This window comes from Cyprinodon tularosa, unplaced genomic scaffold (genome assembly GCF_016077235.1).
Source record: "Cyprinodon tularosa strain WSP-4 unplaced genomic scaffold, ASM1607723v1 ctg191, whole genome shotgun sequence".
Lineage (NCBI taxonomy): Eukaryota > Metazoa > Chordata > Actinopteri > Cyprinodontiformes > Cyprinodontidae > Cyprinodon > Cyprinodon tularosa.
Genome location: NW_024038682.1, coordinates 832,194 through 853,291, shown reverse-complemented (window position 1 = coordinate 853,291; position 21,098 = coordinate 832,194). Strand labels below are relative to the sequence as shown.

General features: G+C 37.6%; 1 protein-coding gene across 5 annotated transcripts; it reads right to left on the bottom strand.

The window, feature by feature from the left end:
* Nucleotides 1-1,797: 1,797 nt before the first annotated feature.
* On the bottom strand, nucleotides 1,798-19,498 carry LOC119782322 (kinesin-like protein KIF23). Of its 5 annotated transcripts, XM_038283248.1 has the most exons (24): nucleotides 19,403-19,498; nucleotides 18,845-18,905; nucleotides 16,758-16,886; nucleotides 16,291-16,396; nucleotides 15,836-15,972; nucleotides 15,648-15,760; nucleotides 15,399-15,569; nucleotides 15,246-15,287; nucleotides 14,717-14,829; nucleotides 14,480-14,601; nucleotides 13,380-13,482; nucleotides 13,217-13,296; nucleotides 12,984-13,103; nucleotides 11,910-12,069; nucleotides 9,333-9,494; nucleotides 8,446-8,612; nucleotides 8,186-8,359; nucleotides 6,035-6,241; nucleotides 5,487-5,798; nucleotides 3,438-3,671; nucleotides 3,173-3,261; nucleotides 2,637-2,691; nucleotides 2,480-2,520; nucleotides 1,798-2,396 (listed from the first exon to the last, which is right to left on the bottom strand). In XM_038283248.1, the coding sequence occupies exons 1-24, from the start codon at nucleotides 19,414-19,416 to the stop codon at nucleotides 2,381-2,383; spliced, it is 2,928 nt and encodes a 975-aa protein (XP_038139176.1). In that variant the 5' UTR covers nucleotides 19,417-19,498; the 3' UTR covers nucleotides 1,798-2,380. The 5 variants fall into 5 exon arrangements, with proteins under 5 accessions (XP_038139176.1, XP_038139178.1, XP_038139177.1 ...); XM_038283250.1 differs by lacking the exon at nucleotides 5,487-5,798; XM_038283249.1 differs by lacking the exon at nucleotides 15,246-15,287.
* Nucleotides 19,499-21,098: the final 1,600 nt, after the last annotated feature.

Sequence of the window (21,098 nt, the reverse complement as noted above, 5' to 3'; positions counted from 1 at the left end):
AATAGGTCTCTAGTTTTCAATTGATAACTTATCTGTATTGGGTTTTGGAAAAAGAGTAATAATGACTTGAGTAAGAGTTGTTGGTAATTTACCATGTTTAGTGCGTTCAGTCAGTGTGTTAAGAACAAAGGGACAATTTTCATTTTTGAATGTCTTGAAAAATTTACACAGTCGCTGCCAGGTGATTTCTTTGTTCTTAAGGCACCAAATGGCTTCTTTAACTTCATTAAAGGAAAAGTCCGGTCAGTGAGGAATAAAAAATGGGAACGGCCAATTTTGCCCAAATACAGTAACAACTCACTCCCGACATTTTCCAGCAGTGAAGTCACGGTGCGGTAAGCCTAGCGCCATTCTCCCCGCTTTACAGGCAAAATCAATGGGAACTACTAGACACATCTGCAATCAACAATTACTGAAGATTTCCAGAGGACTTCACCATTGAAATTCACCAGAGCTATAGCAAGGTTTATACAGGAATGAATAACTCAAATTTAATGCTTTTTAACGCTCTTTTAATGCGCTTAGAAATAATTTTAATGCCACCACCAGGTACCCGTCGACAGGCTGCAGCCATGTCCTGAATTCCTCGTTTTCGAACAACTTTTGTTGAAATTTGCTCCCCCCCCCCCCCCATTCTCTAGCTTTTTCTCCGACTCAAGCTTCTTTTCTGAACATACAGCTTTGCGATCAACCGGAAGCAGTTCCACGCAAATATATCATGATATATGTCTGACGAAATTGCTTTTATAAATTTTTTTATTAATAAAGCATTTTAAATGCCACAATAAACACATTTAATGAATTTTAATGCCAATTGGGGCCTTAATTAAAAAATAATAATTAAATGACTTTTAATTGATTTTTAATGACCCGCGAAAACCCTGTATAGTTAAACTGACAATGCCCATGTGCAAGGCACATGGACGTTGTAAAACATCAGGTAAAAGTGAAAAAAATGTAGTTATTTCACCTTTCTGATTCATGATCCTCCACGGACGGGTTCGTCGTAGGATTGCCAATTTGTAGAGGGAGGATTTGCCATCGAAAAAACATGTAATATGTAGCCAACATTTGGAAGAATGTTTTCAAGATGGCCTGGATATCAGCACGTTATAACAAACACCAGATACAGCACTGGGACTTGCTGAACAGCCAATACCACACAGTGACATCACAAACCTGTAGGTGGCAGTAGTGTTCTGACAAACATGGATGTCTCCAGTAAAGCACAATTCAAATGAAAATCACTCTTAATTAAAAACACATAATTTATTAAACAGTATGTAATAATTTCATACTTAAATTACTTTCAGAAGTTTGTATTCTGAATGTGACTGCACTTTTCCTTTAAGACGTCCATCAACAAATGAGGAAAGAGGGAAAATGGCGTATGCCATACAGCAGGCTGCTCAAAGGTGCTTGGTGTCAATGAATGCAACACAGCGTTACAGAACCCCTCGGGCCATGACAGAGCTGTCATTCATGAAAACATTTTATGAAGGTGTAAAGCTTACTTAGTGTTATAAAGTTGGAAACCACCATTTAAGAGGATACAGTGGCAGAGACTCAGCAAAAAAAAAAAAAAAAGTTAATTCGAAAGAAAATAAAAAATCCCATTTGAATTCGGATATTGTGTAGTGCTCTCAGCTTCACTTTTTTTTTGTTTGTTTAGTTTTTTTTTTATAAACACACCGCTAGAATTTTCCCCAAACTGTGCTTCACAGCCTCTTAAAGATTCACCCATAGCTATAGCCCAGATAATAACTTATCTTTGTGGACAAATAAGCAATCACAATATGGTGTCTAAATAAATTTAATGCCACCAAAACATCTAGTGTGCTACACTTGTTCTGGTAAAGTTACAAAGCATATTTACAGGTGGTCAGCACCACTTCATGACAGCCCAGCATTTACATTCTCAGGTCTAAATGCTGCAAATCCTAAAAGCTATTTTTTGTGATCACATATATACTTACACAATGTGAGATGAATACAAACAACGCAAAAAAAAAAAAAAGCAAAGACATAAAAATAAAGTTCCACAACACATACTTTGGGTGGCAGCATAAAGTAGATGAAAGATACGATAAACTATATCTATCAGCTTGACCACATGTGATCATTTATCTCCTTTCAGTCAGGAAGGATTCTAGCATAAAAAAAAAAAAAACAGAAAAAAAAAAAAAACACTTATTTGATGGAAATACCCAAAGATCACAGAGAAAAAAAAAAAAAAAAAACACTTGCTATCAATAGGCAATGATTAAATTATGATTGCACCACAGTAAGGTTTGATATGATCAGGAATAGACTGTCAGCTGCATAGTTCCTCCTTTTACTGATTTGACAGAAAACCGTTACCAGAGTTTTTTGCTTAATCTTAAGGTCTTCTGCGCCTGAAAAAAACAGAAAACATAAAGCAAGTTTTAGCTTTAACTGAGACAACATAAGCGTAAAATCTGTGCCTTGTTTTGCTTACTTCTGATAGCCTTGAGCAGAACTTGCGTTTGCCACTGGAGCCTAAAGGGGAAGAAATTATATATGATTGGAAATATAAAACAAAATATGGTATAGATATTATGAAATATGTGATTATGTAACAAAATATATAAGAACTTTAATGAAAATAAGCATACCCTGTTTTCATTGAAGTCTGTTGGTCCCTCTCCAGAGCCTGATCGCCTTTTCCGGCTAAACCCCGCCCCCCAAAAAAAGTATTTGAGTTAGAGTTTGAACAGAGTAAAAAGCAGTAAATGTCAAATGGATTATTTAAACGATGAAAAGAATTATACAAAAGTTGAGTTTGTTTAAATTCACCAATTTAACACAGTGAATATTTGATTAACAGCTTTTAAAACAAATTTGTCTTATATATGGTAAGAGTTACAAGTTGGGGAATAAAATATATATATATTTTTTTTTTGCACCATACATTTATGCAAAAATTGATATTGGAATAATGTAAATGTGTTCATGAATAAAAGACCATCTGATATGAGAGGAAAATTTGCAAGATGGTAATGATCTGTTTAAACATAAGTTACTTAGAAGTCAAAAGAAAACATTCAATTCATTTTATTCCAACTTCTGTTATAAAACTATATAAAATATCAGTAATAATCCAACAAACATAAAAACTTTCTTAACTGTAAGATTTGCTCAAACACTTTACCTGGGGGCTGTTGGGCACTCTTGCTTTAGAGTCTCAATATCAGTAAACTGCACAGCTTGTCCTCCTCCTCTGGTCTTAAAAACATTTCCCTGTTGACACAACAACAAAGCTATCACTATCAAATGCTAAACAAAAGGTAAAATAGGCAGATCAGGCCAATTATGAAATCAAATTACAACATCATAAAATAAACGCTTTACCAGATGTGGAAAGGTTAAATTATCAAATCCATACACAGAAAAGTTAAGAAATCAAATAGTTTTACCTTTATCAATTTGGTCTCGATCTCCCCGTCAGAGGCAAGCTCTTGGTGTCTAAGCACATATTTGTGGCATTTAGACAGAGCTTTCTCGTTCGGGGTCGACACCTTGATCGCATTGGGTAAGATTGGCTGCAATACAGTGTCTAGATCCAAATTAGTGGGAGGTTTGTGGTCTACCCATTTCTCCCCACCCGCAGAGCGTGAGCGCCTGTGCATTGGACGAACTGGAGGAACCGTCTGATGATCCCAAAGTGAGAAACAAAAATCAGGAAGTTATTTACATTTGGTCCTTTTTGAAGGTGTGGTGTGATTAGTAGGGAAGATTGATTGTTAAATAAGGTTTGGCTTCTTGTGAAAAGACATGTATTGCTGGAAGCGAGAAAAATTCCAATTTTATTTTTTCCAGAGATTTTTGAATTTTTTTTTATATGTATATCAGCAGGCTGTACAGCAATACAGTTCTCTCTTCACAAGAAATAGCCCAACAGAGTGAGAGTCAGCATGCGTGTTATGACGAAATGTAGCTGAGAAACAGGATCACTGAACTTTATGATGAACAGCATGCAAAGGGACACAAGCCAAGTGCTAATAAGCAACTGCTGATAGAAATACGTTTAGTGTGATTTGGAACAGATTCATGGGGTGATGGGTAAAGAGAAAACATTGTTAAAATAATACATGCATTCTTTCATTTTATCAAACAGATAAAAGGTTTCATCTGTTCTGCATGTTAGAAATCAATCTGACATGACATTTACTTAACTTCATGAGATGTTTGTATTTGCTTAAATACAGAGAAGTTGTTTCAATATATAAAACTACTTCGAGTGCTGTGAAGTATTCACTCCCTTTGAGATTTCCACAACTTTTTCACACGATTCAAACAAAATATTCTTTATTAATAAGACATATGAAATGTCTTATATATTTATTTTAATTTTTTTATTGTTTCAGTCCTGAAATCTGTAAGTGAACACTTTCACAGCACTGAAATGGCTACAAAAATTTAAGCTCGACTCCATTGGTTTTATGTGTTGATGGTGAAACCTGCCCCTATATACAATGGTTACTCTGGTCTGGAAAGGTCCAGTAAAGGTCACAGTTTATTTCAAAAACCCTGTAGTGTTTCTTACATTAACTTTACTTAAGTAGACGGCTGAAAATAAACACAAATTACTTTTTTCCTGTTTTTTGTTTTTCAGAGAGAACATCAACCCATTTGATTTTGCCATCACTCAAAGCCTGAATGGAACCATTTCTGCATACTACAGAGCTGAAAATACCAGAACCTATCCAATCTATTCTGGTAATGATAACATAAGATAAAAATAAATCTGTACTTTGCCCATTTTTTTTGTTCTGTGCTCTTCTTACTATGTGACCCTTCGCATCTTGGCCAATTATTCTCTGTTTGAGCATCTCTGACAGTCTCCTCCAATCACCAACACAAACATCATTTACATGCAAACTGTGAATTCATGGAACATAATAGCCCAAAAATGTATTTCACTTAAATGATCATCTGGGATATTAATAATGCGATCCTTATTATCAAAGGAGAAATTTGAGGTTTGGAAAGACCCAATCCCCCTATTCCTTTTACATTCAGTTATAGGAGGAAGATTAAATTCTTCTCATTACTTACAAAACTTCTTACAAAGACTTAAAAGCAAAGCTCTAGACTTTATTTTTTTGGCAGTACACTCCAAAAAGGAGCACTAGAGATGCTACTATTACAACTTATCAGATAAATGCCTATTTTATTCTAAGTTTTATGTTAGAAAGGTGGCGCAAGTAAAGCATGAAATAAAATGAAAAAGGAAACTATTCTGGAATGCAGCAAGCAGAAGGAGTAAAGAAGGCATATTTAAGGGAAACAGGGAAAGCTTAAAAGATCTGTCTAAGAGCAGAAAATAGAAAATTCTAGACTACAACCATGTTTCTACTTGAAGCATCACTAAACAAGCACATACAAAGGCGCTACACGGAGAAAAGGTTTACACTACAGGTTTGAAGCGAAGAGCTGAACATTTTGTCTACCAACACACTAACCCTTGTGCCTGCCTCTTTGTCAAGCTCATAGACAGAAGTTGTAGCAGGAGCCTCAGTCTCTGGGGCCCAGCGCTGGCCTCTCCTGCGACCCACGCTGCTTGCACTGTGGCATGGGGCGGGAGTCCTGCTGCCAAACTGGGGCGTTCCTGGTTGCCTGTACTGGCTGCCTGAGTCTACAGGGAACCTCTGCTCCCAATCTGAGATGCAGGTAGCTACGGAGGGAAAGGCTGAGGAGGGAGTGGAGGTGGGGAAAGGGTCCTGAACTTCCCTAACACTGGCTCGGTTTTGGTTCAGAGGTGTTTGGCCTAAGTCCTGTAAAGTAATCAAGGAATGGGGCAAATTGTGGTAAATGTTATGAACTGAAGGAAGACAGAAATACATAAAACAAACTTACAAAAGCAGCAGCTGGTGTGGACAGCAGATTATCTCAATTAACTGGATCACAAAAGTTATTAGTGGCATGCAATATGCCCACATTGTATAGAGTTAATAGAGATTAATTAAGTCACACAGGACGGACAGGCTGGAGTGTGAAATAAAAAGCTTACAGAGAGAGGTGTCGGAGACGCCGACCGCTTCTGCGCAACGTGTCGATCTCTCTCTCTGGACGGTCTATCGGGTTTCACTGGCGGTTCTGTGGGGCCACTGCCAGGGCCGCCGTTCTCCGTCACTATGGCTTTTAACTGCTTCAGCTTCTCGTCCTTCACCCACAACTTGTTTTGCATCTCTAGCTGCTTGGCATTAACTCGCCTCTCCTAGTAAGAAAAATACAAACAGGCCGCGTTCAGTTTGCTCTTTTTAATATTCAAAATAATCTCCAAACGTTAAATTTTAATAATGCTGGTATATTAGTGACCTGATATTAAACTGAAGAGGGAACATTAAGCGGAGCTTTTTAACTAGAGATGCATCAATCAATAGATTCAAATCCATATCAGCCAGTTTTTCAATTTAATTGGACCCAATTAGGGATTAGAGTCTGTATCTGCATTTATTAAGAGTATCAAAATTAGGAAATTCTAACATGAGAACCGACAGCACGCGCTCTGGTGGACTATTCTAATACAGGTCAGAGATACAGATGTTCTGATATAAAAATCTTGCCGAATTTTGATGTCCAATAACATTATTGCAGTTATAGCTGATATTTAGAGATATCAAATATTCCCCTGACCTTTGGACTCAATGAAAGACCGAACAATGCTTCTCCGCTTCAGTTAAACATGTACACCCCTGAGCAGCATCACAATTACTGTCACATGACCAAACAAACATGACCGATACCCTCCCCTCACCCTAACAAACTAAAGCAGCAACTACATAGATATAAATATTATTCATCAATATCGGCCCAGTTGTACTTATCTGGCCTATACCAATGCTTAGAAGTGACCAACATTGGCCAGTACTGATATTAATGACGATATATTGTGCATCCCTAGTCAGCGGCGTGCGCTTTTAAAGCCTGTAAAAAAAATATAATCTTCTTACTTCCTACTTTTGAGTATCTAAAAGCGTAAAGCATTGACAGACGCCGATAAAAAAAAAAAAAAAACTGCAACTTTATGTTTCTTTAAATCGTAGAGGATTCCTACACCATGGAACATAGTTTTTAACACAAGGCCGGGCTTCTGATGTACACTGCCTTTAGTATTTGATAGCACCACAGAAAACAAGAGTAAAACCCCTTGAAGTAAATTTGGCGTAGCATTAAATCGTAGAAAATTTTAAGAAGTCTGATCAAGGTTTGAATGATTTTGCAAAAAAAACTAAATTGTGATTATTTTTTACCAAAACTGTGATTTTATTTCGATTTTCCTTTGCACTAACCCCAAGCTTGCTCATCTCAGGTTTTCAGCTTTGAAAGTCTGCTTGCACAGATTCCGTTGTTGCAATCTTGTTCCTAAAGAAAAATGCTTACTCCTACTATCATTCATGGATCTGTGTGTTAGTTGCAATTCTCTCTACCTTTCTGTTTGACAACAAACCCACTTCAAGCGTTCTACTGCCACCTAAAGTGCTGGATTGGTAAATTTAGTGTCTCACTCTTACTAAATAAAGTGCAATGAAATTGAGTGTCTCTGCAATTTCAAAATAGTTTTTTCTTAAATTCTAATTATATTGCATATATAATTAAATAAACAGCTGGAGATGGGCACCAGCGCCCGTCGCGACCCAAGCTGGGATAAAGCATGATGGAAAATGGATGGATGGATATAATTAAACAAAGTAAACCAACTTTCCCTCCAGTTATCCATTACTGTCTCAAAGCTGATCTTAAGCATCTACTTCTGCAGTAAAATCTATGAACTTCTAATTAGATTATTACAGACTCTTGCAAATGAGTATGACGAGGGAAGCTGTGTGTTGATCTTCATAGCTCTTTGCAAATAGTTACAGGCAGGTTATAGAATAATCGGAGTACATAAGCGGAGCCAAGTCAAGAACCAGTGGTGGATAAGCAGGATGGTAAAACTGAAACATCTTTTATGCTCAGACGGCATCCTAACAGTGAGATTTTGTTACTGCAGAAAATATTTTAAACAATAAACTAAATTTGCTTCCAATTTTTCATTTGGCAGTTATGTCACAAAAAAAAAACAACCTCTTTTGGAGTTCATACATGGCCCTAAAGGGTAAGTTCAGATAGCTCTATTAATAATAAAGTTTATTGTGTGCATCTGTATTCTTCCACTTACACACTCCTTCTCCCATTTCATTTTGGTATCTGTCACCATGCCCTGCATGCGCTGCTCCATGCGTCTCCTCTCTGCCAATTCCTTTTGCAGACGCTGCTCTCTGCTCTCCAGTTCTTGCTGAAGGGAGCGTTTGTCCTGCTCATACATCTCGGTCGTTTTCTGCAGGATATCGATCTGAGAAGGACGAATGCAAGCGTGAGAAAACTAAACCTGACTGTATCTTAATTAATTTCCACAAATTAGAGGAAAGGAATCGTAACCTTGTACTCCAAAGTCTTGGATTTCTTTTCTAATCGTTCAATCTCAGTCTTTTGGTTGATGATGACTTTGTCTTTCTCGCCCAGTTTGCTTCGCTGATCAAAAAGCACCGTCTCCTTAGAATGAATCTGACTGTCAAACTGCTGAAGCATGGACTTCATTGCATTTGCTGAAAGAAAGAAAAAAAATTTTTTTAAATACGAAACTCATCTAGACATCGTTTTCTGTTTAGAACTTCCTGGGTTATGTCGACAGTTTTACTTTTATGAACTAGAGATGTCCCGATCCAGGTTTTTGCACTTCCGATCTGATACCGATATTGTTTTTGGACTTCCGATCCGATACCGATACTGGCCGATACCAGCCTATCCGAGCATGTATTTAAGTTTAAGTTAAAGTATTTAGCCTTAGTTGTAAGACTCATGTTGAAAAGGGTTTTAGTACTCTTGATAACATCTAGCCAGCTAAATTAGGTGAGATTGAATAAAACACAATGCTTGGTAACAACAAACTTACCTGTTTATTAAGAGATAAACACAAACTGGACAAAATTATGAATAGCAATCTGAAATTGCACAGTGAACAGTAAAACCGTAAACAGTTAAAGGTGCAAGTATTACTGTAAGTTTTAATAAAAATGCAAAACAGGGAAACACTGGCGCAAAATAGTGGAATGGATCGTTTCAATTGGCGAAACTGGAAAATACGGACCCGATTTTTTTTTAAAAACTGGATCGGCAGTCTGGATCGGCATTTTACATGCTTTGCCGATACGCATTTTTTTGCCAATATCGGCGTCCCGATCCGATCCACGCATCGGATCGGGACAAGCCTATTATGAACAGTAACAATTATATGAGGATCAACAAGGAAGAAAAAGAAATCATACCAGTCTGATTGAACTGCTCTGTAATCATCTGACGAATATGGTGCCGTCTTTCCAGGACCTCAATCATACGGGGCAATGTCTGATCATCAGAGGGGTCTGAGAGCTCACAGGGAGGCAGAGGTGGGAGGCTTTCTATCAGCTGGTTCAACAGAACTGGGTCCTCTGTATGAGAGAAAATAACACAAACAGTTGAGTAGAAGTAGTAATAAAGGGTTGGTTTTGTGCTTTACTTTTCATAAAATGGGGGTGCAAAATGTTTACTGTCCTCTTGACTCAAGTACAGACAAACAATAGAATTTGAAGACTTCAAATATGCATTTTCATCTAGGGTTGTCAGTGGCGTGGTTCTCCTTAAGCCAGGCGTACACTGTGGATATTTCAATCGTTACACACAACTACAGCTCAAACTGTACGACAAAACCACAGGGTTTAAAAGATCACAGCTCACGATGCATCTTCTCACACTGTGCGACCCCACTCTCTGATGTACGTCTAAAAATCACACGTCAGACTGAGCGCCAAGAGATGGCGCTGGCCAGACTCATCAATCTGGCAATCTTACGGTGGCCAACTGAAGTTCAAACATGTTTTCTCCCGAATTTACGATTCCTGATCGGGAGGTCGTTGTGAGAGGCTAATCGCCCTTCCTTACCCCCTGTATACTACACGACGCAGGACGTAAACATGAGGCTAAAAAATTCTCGCACGACTGGAAAATCGACCTGAAAAGGGCAAAAAAATTGTAAAGCATACAGGGTTCCTACAGCATAAGGCAAGTTAAATTCAAGACTTTTTAATGCCACTTGAAATAAAAATTTAAGACCAAATTCACAAGAAACACAAGAAAAACCTGCTTGCGACAACTTAACCCAAAGGTTTATTTTAACATAAACCACTGCACTAATGTTTCAAATTTTGAAAAGCTTCCCAAACAGGAAGAAAGCTAAAAACACACAAATGACAGATATATTTAATAATTATTTAACTGAATTCACAAACTTTGTTTTAGCAGAGAACAAAACAAAATTGTTTTAAAGCCACAACATAACCAGTGCTAAGTCCTTTTTGCAGTTATTTTTCTTTGTATGGTTTTCTTAGTATGTTTGATTTGGTGATAAGTGGAGGCGCTGCAGAGACAAGGTTGGAACAAAACCGAGAAATACCGGCTGTTTCTCCGTAACTCGATTTCGACGCTTTGTGTTTCGCACTTCGCATGTGCGACTCCACTGCCTTAATTTCCATTGTTCCGAGCTTGAATCGCTTGTTGCACAAAATACACTGTGCCTCATGTATGTTCCCTGGTTTTAGCCATGGAGAAAACTCTTGGCTGGAGCCAATTTTCGTTACATTTACACTTGCTCATATTTTCCAGACAAAAAGTAAATGGTGCATCTCCCAAATGTCCCGGCCGCAACAACGCTTTTATTGGTTCTGCTATCGGGACAGAACCAATAATGGCGAGCCATTATAAAAAAAAAAAAAAAAAGGTAAATTTTAATGTTTTATTTAGATTACAAAAATAAATCATAATAAAAATAATCCTATTTATGATGTTTTAAAAATTAAGACCTACGAAAGACTGATTTAAGACATTTTAATACCAATTAAGGCCTTAGTTTTATTTTCAAGAATTAAATGCCTTTTAAGACCTTTGAAGGACCAGCGGGAACCCTGGTATATACCCGGCTTAACACTAGGACTCCCAGAATTCTGATCCTCCTAGAACTCCCACTGTCATTAACAGAGATGGTTCTAATGTGCGATATAAACCCATTGTGGCTATGTAAACCTTAAAAGAGGTCAAATATATATTTTTCAAAGGTTCTATTGTATGCTATTATTGTTTGTGTTCTAATTTTCTATTAAAAATAAATCCGTAGAGTCAGACTGTTTTTCTACACAGGTTTAAAGTTTGAAATTATAATTTTATTTATATTTTATTGATTGATTCCCCCCACACTTATCTGATCCAACACATCCACCCCGACCTGTGTGTGATAATAGCAGACTACGGGCTCTGGTTTGGCTTTGGGGTCACCGAGTGTACCCGCTGAGGTGTGGGCAGCGCTTGAACAAAAGTTTTTACTATTGTCTGATGGATCACCAATACATCTGTGTTTTCCCGGGGTTGGGTGATCATCCTCGGATTCGCTGTCACAATCTGAGCGGCCTCCTACCCGGGCCTCCTCATCGGTCTTTCCCCCTCCCCGAATCGCTATCATCAATATTTTTGAAGGATTTCTAAAGCCTGTTTAGCTGTTAGAGTTCTTCTGAAAGCCATTTTTCCATGTTAGCCAAAGAGTTCTAGGTAGAATGAGAATGTTGATTGCTAACGAACGTCAATCAACCGTGGGAAGAATTTACAATGCAACTAATAGAGCCCTCAAAATGACAGCTATGGGAGATCAAGGTAAACTTTATTAAAAAAACATGAGCAACACAAGATTAATTTTAATGTTCTTTCCCTTTAAAAATCTCCGAACTGTGAAAATGACGGCCTTGGGAGTTCTAGTGTTAAGCAGATCTTGAACCAACATCTAAGAAAATAATTGAGCCAGACTCAGTAAAGTGTCTTACCTCCATTAACTGGACCTCCTCTTTCTTCCAAGCGGCGAGACAGCTCATCTTTGAAGGCCTGGTTTCTTTGTCTCCGTCCCGGCACGAGGCCGTAGATTGGACGATCTACAGGCCGTGCCACCTCTACTTCCTGGGTCATCTCAGCGAAGCGCATCACCAGCTGCAGCACACACACAATGCCAAACCTTTATTCAAATACATTGTTATGTTCCCAAAATCCAGTTCAAATTAAAGGGATAGTTCGGGATTTTTGACATGAATCTGTATGGCATCCCCATCACCAGTGTCATGCAATCACACTGACTTACCCCTGGCAGCATCCTGTGAGCAGAGTTCTCGTCCAGCTTTGGTCAAGCCGAAAGTAGTCCGGCAGGTTTGCTAGACCCAGCGAAATAAAACGTTTCTCTTCCCAAAACATTATGTGTTCAAAAGAGCGATATTTTTGCATCCCAAAAACATTGTAGTGGAAAAAGTCACACGTCGTTATCACTTGGTCCTATTTTCTCTCTGTTCGTATCAGTGCGCGCGACACCATGACCTGACAGCTAGGGCCTACTAACCTGACAAACAGCCAGATGCATGTCTCGCTCCGCCTAGCTCCTAGCTAGGCGGAGCGAGACATGCATCTGGCTGTTGTTGAGCTCGCTGTCAGAATGACGGCGCGCACTGATACGAACAGAGAGAAAATAGGACCAAGTGATAACGACGTGTGACTTTTTCCACTACAATGTTTTTGGGATGCAAAAATATCGCTCTTTTGAACACATAATGTTTTGGGAAGAGAAACGTTTTATTTCGCTGGATCTAGCAAACCTGCCGGACTACTTTCGGCTTGACCAAAGCTGGACGAGAACTCTGCTCACAGGATGCTGCCAGGGGTAAGTCAGTGTGATTGCATGACACTGGTGATGGGGATGCCATACAGATTCATGTCAAAAATCCCGAACTATCCCTTTAAATCCAATTTATTCATTTGTAAGTTAATACTAAAAGTACAAAATAGTAGTGAGTTTTTCCCCCAATAGACTCAAAGCCATTTATAGGGTTGTGTTGTATACAAATGAAAAAACCTACCAAAGTTTCTTCATAATCTTCAGCCTTGGGGTTAACACACACAATCATCCTGACCTTTCCTTCGCCGTCAAAGTAGTTTTTAAACAGGTGTGTGACTTTAGAGTCCCGGTATGGCACCATCTGAGGACATCAAAGAGCGAATATAAAAGAAAGTAACTTGTAAGAATGAGGGTTGCACTGCAAGGCAGTAAACCAGAGACAGGGGTAGTATGGTTCAATGAGAAGATGCAAACCCTATTTGTTCCGAACATCTGGTTTTCACGCAGAACTTCCATACATGTCCGCAGAGTCATCAAGGACTGGTTAATATTACCTGAAATTCAAATATTTTAAAGAATTGTCATTTTGTTTGCCGGGAGCTGCCATTTCATTGAAGGGAACAAGCGAAAAACTGACCCGCTTCTCGAAGGCGACTCCCCTCTGCTCTGGTTCTGTTGGTGCGCTCACTGCCCGCCAGGTCAACTAGACACAGCTGGCTCACATTCACCTGACTTTTGTCCTGTTTGAACAACATAAAGTTTCAGCTTTCTATAACCGTTAAAGCCCAAAAAGATCTGTCCAACACAGGTCATAATATCCCATTAGGATATATTAGGGCTTCCAAAAAACGTTAAAAACAATCCACTGGACCTTGTTTCCAAGCCTGAAGATCATTTGCTTCCCAACCAGGAAGCTTTTTCAATTTATAATGTCAGAAATAGCATTGAGTTTGAAGCTATATACAGTAGCCAAACAAGCCCTTGTTTTTGTTTAGAAATTAGTTTGTTTTTTTTACAAAATTAAGGGCTTGCTGGGCTAGTGTATAAAACCTCGAACTCAGCACCATTTCTGACATTTTGAATTGGAAAAGCTTTCTGGTTGGGAAGTGAAATGTCTCCGGGCTTGGAAACAAGCTCCAGTGGATTGTTTAACTTTTTTGGAATGACTTTGACCTCGATGACTGAGAATCTTCACTAGCAGATATGCTAGGGCTTATATTTTTTGGTACCGTCTTGTAAACTATTAAAACTGACACTAAAAACACTCTTAATTTATTGAATTTGCCAATTGCTCAACGCAAAAATGAAAGAATCTAATTTAAATCTATTGATTGACGATAAATCAAAATTGTTCCAACTAGAAATTTAACACAATAATTATATAAATGACGACTCCTAATCCTGATAAATATTGATAAATAATTGCTCTGTTTTCGGGTGGTTATGTTTACTAAGAAACTCATGGACGGATTTTGCTGAAATCTTCAGAGAAGGTGCGTATTGTTACTAGCAAATGATTACATTTTGGCGATGATCCAGATCATCATCTTGATCCAAACATTTATTGATTCTGGGATTCTGTGAATACAGTCATTAACTTGAGATGGAAGTCATAATATGTGGGAGGAGATGAGCTACATTTATATAATATGTATAGTATATATAATCTAGATTATAATACATAAAATGTATGTTTTGATATATTGTTAAAATAAAAAAAGACTTTAAGCCAGTCACCTGCAGTATATAGTCGCCATCAGCATCAAGAGGTGCTTGGGCCAGCTTTACCGTGAAGACACTGTGAGAGCGACTGGACTCACGGTTGAGCTGCGTATTTGCGATCCGCCGCTTCTTTTGTCCTGAACAATTATAAAACAGCTAAGATTATTGAAATGATTGTAAAAGGACACCGGAGTGTAAAAAATGAGTAAAAACACACAATCCAATGCAGCGATACAGTAAAACATCAGTGACCTTTCCAGAATACTTCAAAAGCTTCTTCTTTGGACTTGACTTCAAGTTCCGTGCAGCCAGCCACATACATGTTATGATTCTGATCTTCCCGGAGAATCTTTGACTGAGGGGGTCTGAAAGATGGTGGTAAAACAAACAACATGAGTTACACAAACTTAGTGAAATAATACAGCGCTATATAAATAAAATTCACTGCTTCAATAAGCCAAGCTGCGTAAGCTGAACAGCCAACAGTAGAAGCAACGTTAGAGCAACTTCTATCCAGAAATTTTTTCAACCAAAGATGCACAGCAACATTCAAGCCATTCAGCAAAATCTCATCAATAATAGGGGGGAGCGAAGATGAAAGGAGACAACAGCCAGAGACATGTCATTGGGCTAGTTGGGCGACATCCAAGTTAAAGACCAGACATTGGGTTCAAGGGATGGGAGTAATGAAATCTGTAAAATATTTGCTACAACAAAGGATACATCTAAGAAGAAATAGTAAGTGGTTTCTAATGCTAATCTGTACGATTGTGTCACGTACATGAAATCTTTGTTCCGAACAGGTGTGTTTCCATCAAGCCACCTATCGAAATCATGGATTTGTAGTTTTTGTCAAATGGCCCTCACATATGCAACTGATCAAAGAAACAACTCATTTTTCATACTTGCACTAATGTGTACAACTGTGTCTTACTTTGGTCTGATTGGATCAAATGGAGCATCTTCAAGGAGGTCATAGACATAGTTGTTGTAGATCTCTATGTAGGAAACGAATACACTGTAGCAGCAGTCTTCATCCACGCTTTCAGATTTACATGCTTCATCTGGGTTGATCATATCTGCAAACTCTGGATCAGCCTTTTGTCTTAAACAAATAAAACAGACGAACTTTATAACTGATTCTTTAAAATGAGGTGAGCACAGTATATCTGCCCATTTATACCTTGATGATGGGGTTTTGGGCACCGATGCCTGGCTGTCTCGCTTCTGCCTCTCCAGCAGAGCATCAACCTGGTTCTGAATCTCTATTCCATTTTTGTCGTCTGGTTTAAACACCTGAATTGATAAATACATTAAAACAAATCTGTCCCAAACTTTGTCAGCAAATCTAGAAAACACAACTCATCTTACATATCTTTTGGCCTGAAAAGGCCCAATGCTATTGAAGAGCATGTCTAGAGAGCGAGGAAGGAGTCCCCCTTCTCCAGGTGAGCCAGTCATGGTGTACGTTTTACCACTTCCTGTTACGCCGTATGTGAAAAGCAGACCTGGGAACAGTCACACATTTCACAGGAAAGGAGAAGGTGGTTATAATGGCCTCTGAAATTGGAAAACTCATCAAAACAGATAACATTTGCTGTCATCTAATGGTATTTAATGTTCGCACAACTCAAAACTATAGATTACTTTTACTAGATTAGGTAAAAATATTAATAATAAAAATTTTTTGTTTTTTGTTTTTTCTTAAAAGAAAATATCTCTATGACTCGACTTATGCAAACATTTTACAATTGGGAAAAAAAAAAAAAAAAAAACAAGACTAGTGCTTAATTAGCAGATTTATTTTGAAATCCAAGTTAACATACCATTTTTACAGTGAATGAGGTCCTCTATGAGCGGCTTGGCAACATCCTCAAAAAGCTCCGTTTGAGTAGTCTTGATACCAAACACCTTTTTAAAGGAGTACTGCATCTACAAAAGAGAGGTGGAAAAATAATTATTCACCAAAAAAAAAAACCTAAACACAAAAGTATTGCTGCTAATTTTGCTCAGAAACTACATGAAAATGTGCTGTTGCAAAGATAACCGTCATGACAGCAGGTAATCACCATTTGGTCACAATGCATTTTTCAATCATCATCATTTTGGATACGCAAAAGGATGAATGTTGGAACTTGAGGATCCAGGCAGCCATTTCCATGTAATACATCACAACTCAACACAGTAACACAACTGCGATATGATATACAGTCCAGACCCGATTTAGCAGATTTACTGATAATGAGTGTAACAGACAATAACAGATAATATGCCGCATATGCAACCTGCTTACCTCTTTATATTCACCATTGCGGTTGGCTTTCAGCCCATCAGGAGCATGCAGCTGAATGGTGGAGCTGCTAATCATCTCAACGCAGCATTCCTCATCTTCTCCACTTAGTGGACGTATGCGGCAGTAAACCTAGAAAAACAGACATTTAACAAAAACATACATGTTTCTATAAAATTATTCCTAAACGGATAATTCAATAGCAACCATAAGGTGACAATTCTTTTTGCTTTTTTTATTTATTTACCATTTTTACCCCTCTTCATTTTAAAGCAATCTTGTTATCTTACAGCTAAGGTATATGCCTTACAAGACCATAAAATATTATCCAATAGCACACTTAACAGAAAAAAAAAAACTTAGGGCAGATGATGTCATTAGAAAATCAAATGACGGTGATAATATCAGTAAATACTTCAGTGAAAATATCAGTTGAGATCTTAGACAAGCCTCAAGTGCAATTCTGCTATGAGCATCTTCTTTCACTGGACAATGCCCAATGATATAAACATTACAATAGCAGCCATGGGAACTGTGGTTGCAGCTAAACTAACAAATCTAAGCATTTTTTCAGATCCAGATCCTTCCGATATACATTACATAGCCCATACATTTCCTTTTTTTTTTTTTACTTATTGTATATAAAACAGAAGAGTTCTCAGATTACATTTTGATTATGTACCTTATGGGTGCACAATTTTGTTCTTGTAAATATATACCGACTCTATGATATATTCTTTTTATTTTTTTTTCCTTTCCATTACTGGCAAAACATGAATTGAAATTTGGATTTCTGAATACAGTACAAGATACAGTAAATTTGATGTATTTAAAATTACACGTTCACTATAAAAAAGACAAGATAACGATTTTCAGGCTTTATAATTTGATAAAGAGGAAAGTGAATCAAAAATGATAAAGTAGGTGCTAAATTACCTGCCTGTTTAAACTTGGTACGTGTAAACCTCTAGAGCAGGGGTCTTCAACGTTTTCCAAGCCAAGGACCCCAACTGATGGCAAGGTATAGTGCGGATCCCCTAATTATATGTATATATATTGTATGAAATTGTGTTCTATCAAACTGGTCCTATAGTCACTCTCTTACATATGGAGTAATGTAAGCAAAGTAATTTCACCCTGGGATTATTAAAGTATTTCTGATTCTGATTCCTGGTTGATGGGACAGGTGTTGTGAATGAAACGGTGCCCAGATTGAAAGAGCTCCTGTGTGTCGCTGAATGTGAGCATTGATGACTGAAAGACATCTTCTGCCTCCATTTATCTGTTTACTACTGTGTGTTGAATTCAAGTTAATGTGGATTTGAAGACATTTCAATTAGTGGAAAAAAATGCAGGGGAATATAAAAAAAAAAAGGTTTAATCAACCAAAACTTCCACGACCCCCATGTAGTACATCCGTGGAACAGAGGTGTCAAGTAACGAAGTACAAATACTTCCTTACTGTACTTAAGTACACTTTTAAGGCATCTATACTTTACTCTATTACTTATTTTTCTTCCTACTTCTGACATCTGCTCATTACATTTTCACAAAAGTATCTGTACTTTCTCCACTGCAGATCACTGGCTCCATCCACATCTAGTGAAAACTAGTGTAATTTGATGAGTCATATAACACAAACACTCATTGGTTAGCTAAAAGAAATCATCAGAAGCAAGCAGGTGTTCTTCAAACTGCAAACGTGAATTGTCTATGCCATGCTACAATGTAGGATTCAGAAAAAGATCGGACACAGGCGAGAGCGTAACGGGAGATGGAGACCAACAAGACCTCCCTCATCCTTGGCCCTATCTCAAGGAATTTTTTGAAAAAGTCCAAAAATTGAGCTTTCAATTCATATAGTGGCATCTGGCTGTTTTTTTAAAGGTTACTTTATACTTTTATACTGTAGTTTTTAGAGCACATACTTTTTCACTTTTACTTGAGTAAACAGGTCAAGTTGGGTGCTTTTAAACTGCAGTATCTATACTTCTACTTTAGTAAAAAATGTGTGTAGTTTTGACACCCCTGCTCCATGGACCCCCTGCTGAAAACCTCCACTCTAGAGGTTTATAGTAAATGTGACATACCCCAACAGGATCTTTCTCTATGTTGGATGGCTTTTTTGGCCTCCGAGGAGTCTTCCCTTTTCTGCAACAGAGCAACGCAGTTATTATCAAACAATTGATCTGATAATAAGCTACATGATCATTAGGATGTTGATCATCAAAGGCCTAGTAAGAAAATACAGCGGAATTTATGAGTTTTACCGCAGTAAACAAGTAAATGAATGAATGACCGCAAACGGTTTTCTCATTTAGTTAGCTTAGGCGGATCTTATCATCGATAGAGAAAAATCTGTAGATAGATCAACGTGAACAGCTAGCCATAGCTTCTGGTTAAACATTTTTTCAAACATCAAGCCTTAAAGACGAGCCCAGAGATTACAGAGGAGAGTTGACAGATTACCAACCGTAACTGTGGCTAACGTCTTGTAGCTAATTTCTGCTTTACATGAAAACCCTAAAACAGTGTCTGGAAAACAGGCATTTCTTTAACTTATAATGAGCTCCTAAAGTCAATCTAACCGCGGTTACAATTTATTGAGCAAATATTTAATTAAAAAAACAAAATAAGAAGATACTGACCCAGCTCGCTGCATTGTTTGTATAGTCAAACTCCTCTCAGCTGCTCAGAAGCGCCTCTTCTTCGCGATTTGAAATATTCCCTCTTGCAAAACGTATTTCCGGTATTCATGAACCTCGGCCAATCAAACGCAGAGATAGACGAGTTCAATACGGAAGTTCCGCCCCCCTGAAAAAAAAACAACGGTTGACCTGTGTAGTGCGAAAATTTGTATCCCCTCGTCGGGAGCGCGCGTGGAGTAAGGAGAGCTGACCGAGTTCACTCCGCCTATATACCAATGTACTGAACGTGAAATTTGAAAGGTTTAATGTTTATGAAAGATGAGCTTTTCTGCTTTATTCTTTCCTTTCACATGTTATAGGAGAATATCGCCAGTGATACTGATAAAGGGAAAAAAAAACACGAGCGTTTGCTTGAAAGCAGGTCGGTGACAGCAGTGTCTGCTCCTTTCTCTGAAAGCCAAAAACTTGTTCGTTTCTACACGTTCCTTAGAAAAAAACTCTTTTCACTGAGTCTAAATGTTCGCATCCCGTTGAAAACTGTTGTAATAAAAATGAAATAGAAAATGGAGTGTACGTGTAATTATTAAAGACCATATCCAGAAGGAAAATAAAATTTTCCTATGTGAAATTTAGTACTTAAATCTACATTGGAGTTTTATATTAACTTACAATTTCTCTATGTTGTACTATACTTAATAAACTACGGAGGAGGATTGGGGCAACTGAAAAACAAAAGAAAAGTTAACTGATTTTTACATTTTATTTCAGTTTAATATGGGAAAAAGTCAGAATTCTGACTTTTTTCTAAGAATTCTGACTTTTTCTCAGATTTTTTTCCCATATTAAAATGAAATTAAATTCAAAATCAGTCAACTTTTTTATTTTTCAGTGGCCCTAATCCTCATCCACGATAAACAGTCTTTGTTCTAACATCAGGCGTTTTTTTTTTTCATCTCATATTGCCAGAATTGGTATCCCCATCAACTCCACATCCAGCATAGGAATATACCTACACATTCTTAAGATTATGATTTGACACTAAGGACGCGGTCTGGATCCTTTCGAAGTCCGTGAAAATAAGGAGACCGGAAGTGTTTTGGCTGTGATTTCGAACAGGTCTACCCTTCGGCGGGTTACCATTTAATATAAATCACATACTATCATACAAAAATGATATTGCAAAAGATTTATCGGACATGATCAATATTGTCATGAGTATGGGAAAATATCATATACATGTATGTAAATGGAAAAATCAAGAACCTTCAGTTATATGTTTTAAAAATGAACTCAAATTCTTCTATTCATCTTTATCCTTGTTAGCTGACAAATATGGACATATACAAAAGCTAACGACATGTCACGATTTCTTGTGTTTTAACTCAAGTTAACATGATTTGTCTCACTGCCTAAATAAGTATGTCTCTGTTAATTGTTGATTTTGAATTCTACATATGTCATGTATATATCCTTTTGGAGATTGGTTTACTATGATTTATTATAAATGCCTGTTATTTTATTATTTTTTTCTGTTGATTTAATTGTACCCTCTTCCTTTGCCTTGCAAAAGTTAAGTGGAATTTCTCGTCGTTCTTTTCATGTAAAAACGCTAAATGGAGATTCCTACTGAAACATGTAATTAATGTTATAAACAATAAAGTTGAGAAAAAAAAAACCCTTCGGCGGGTTTTACCGC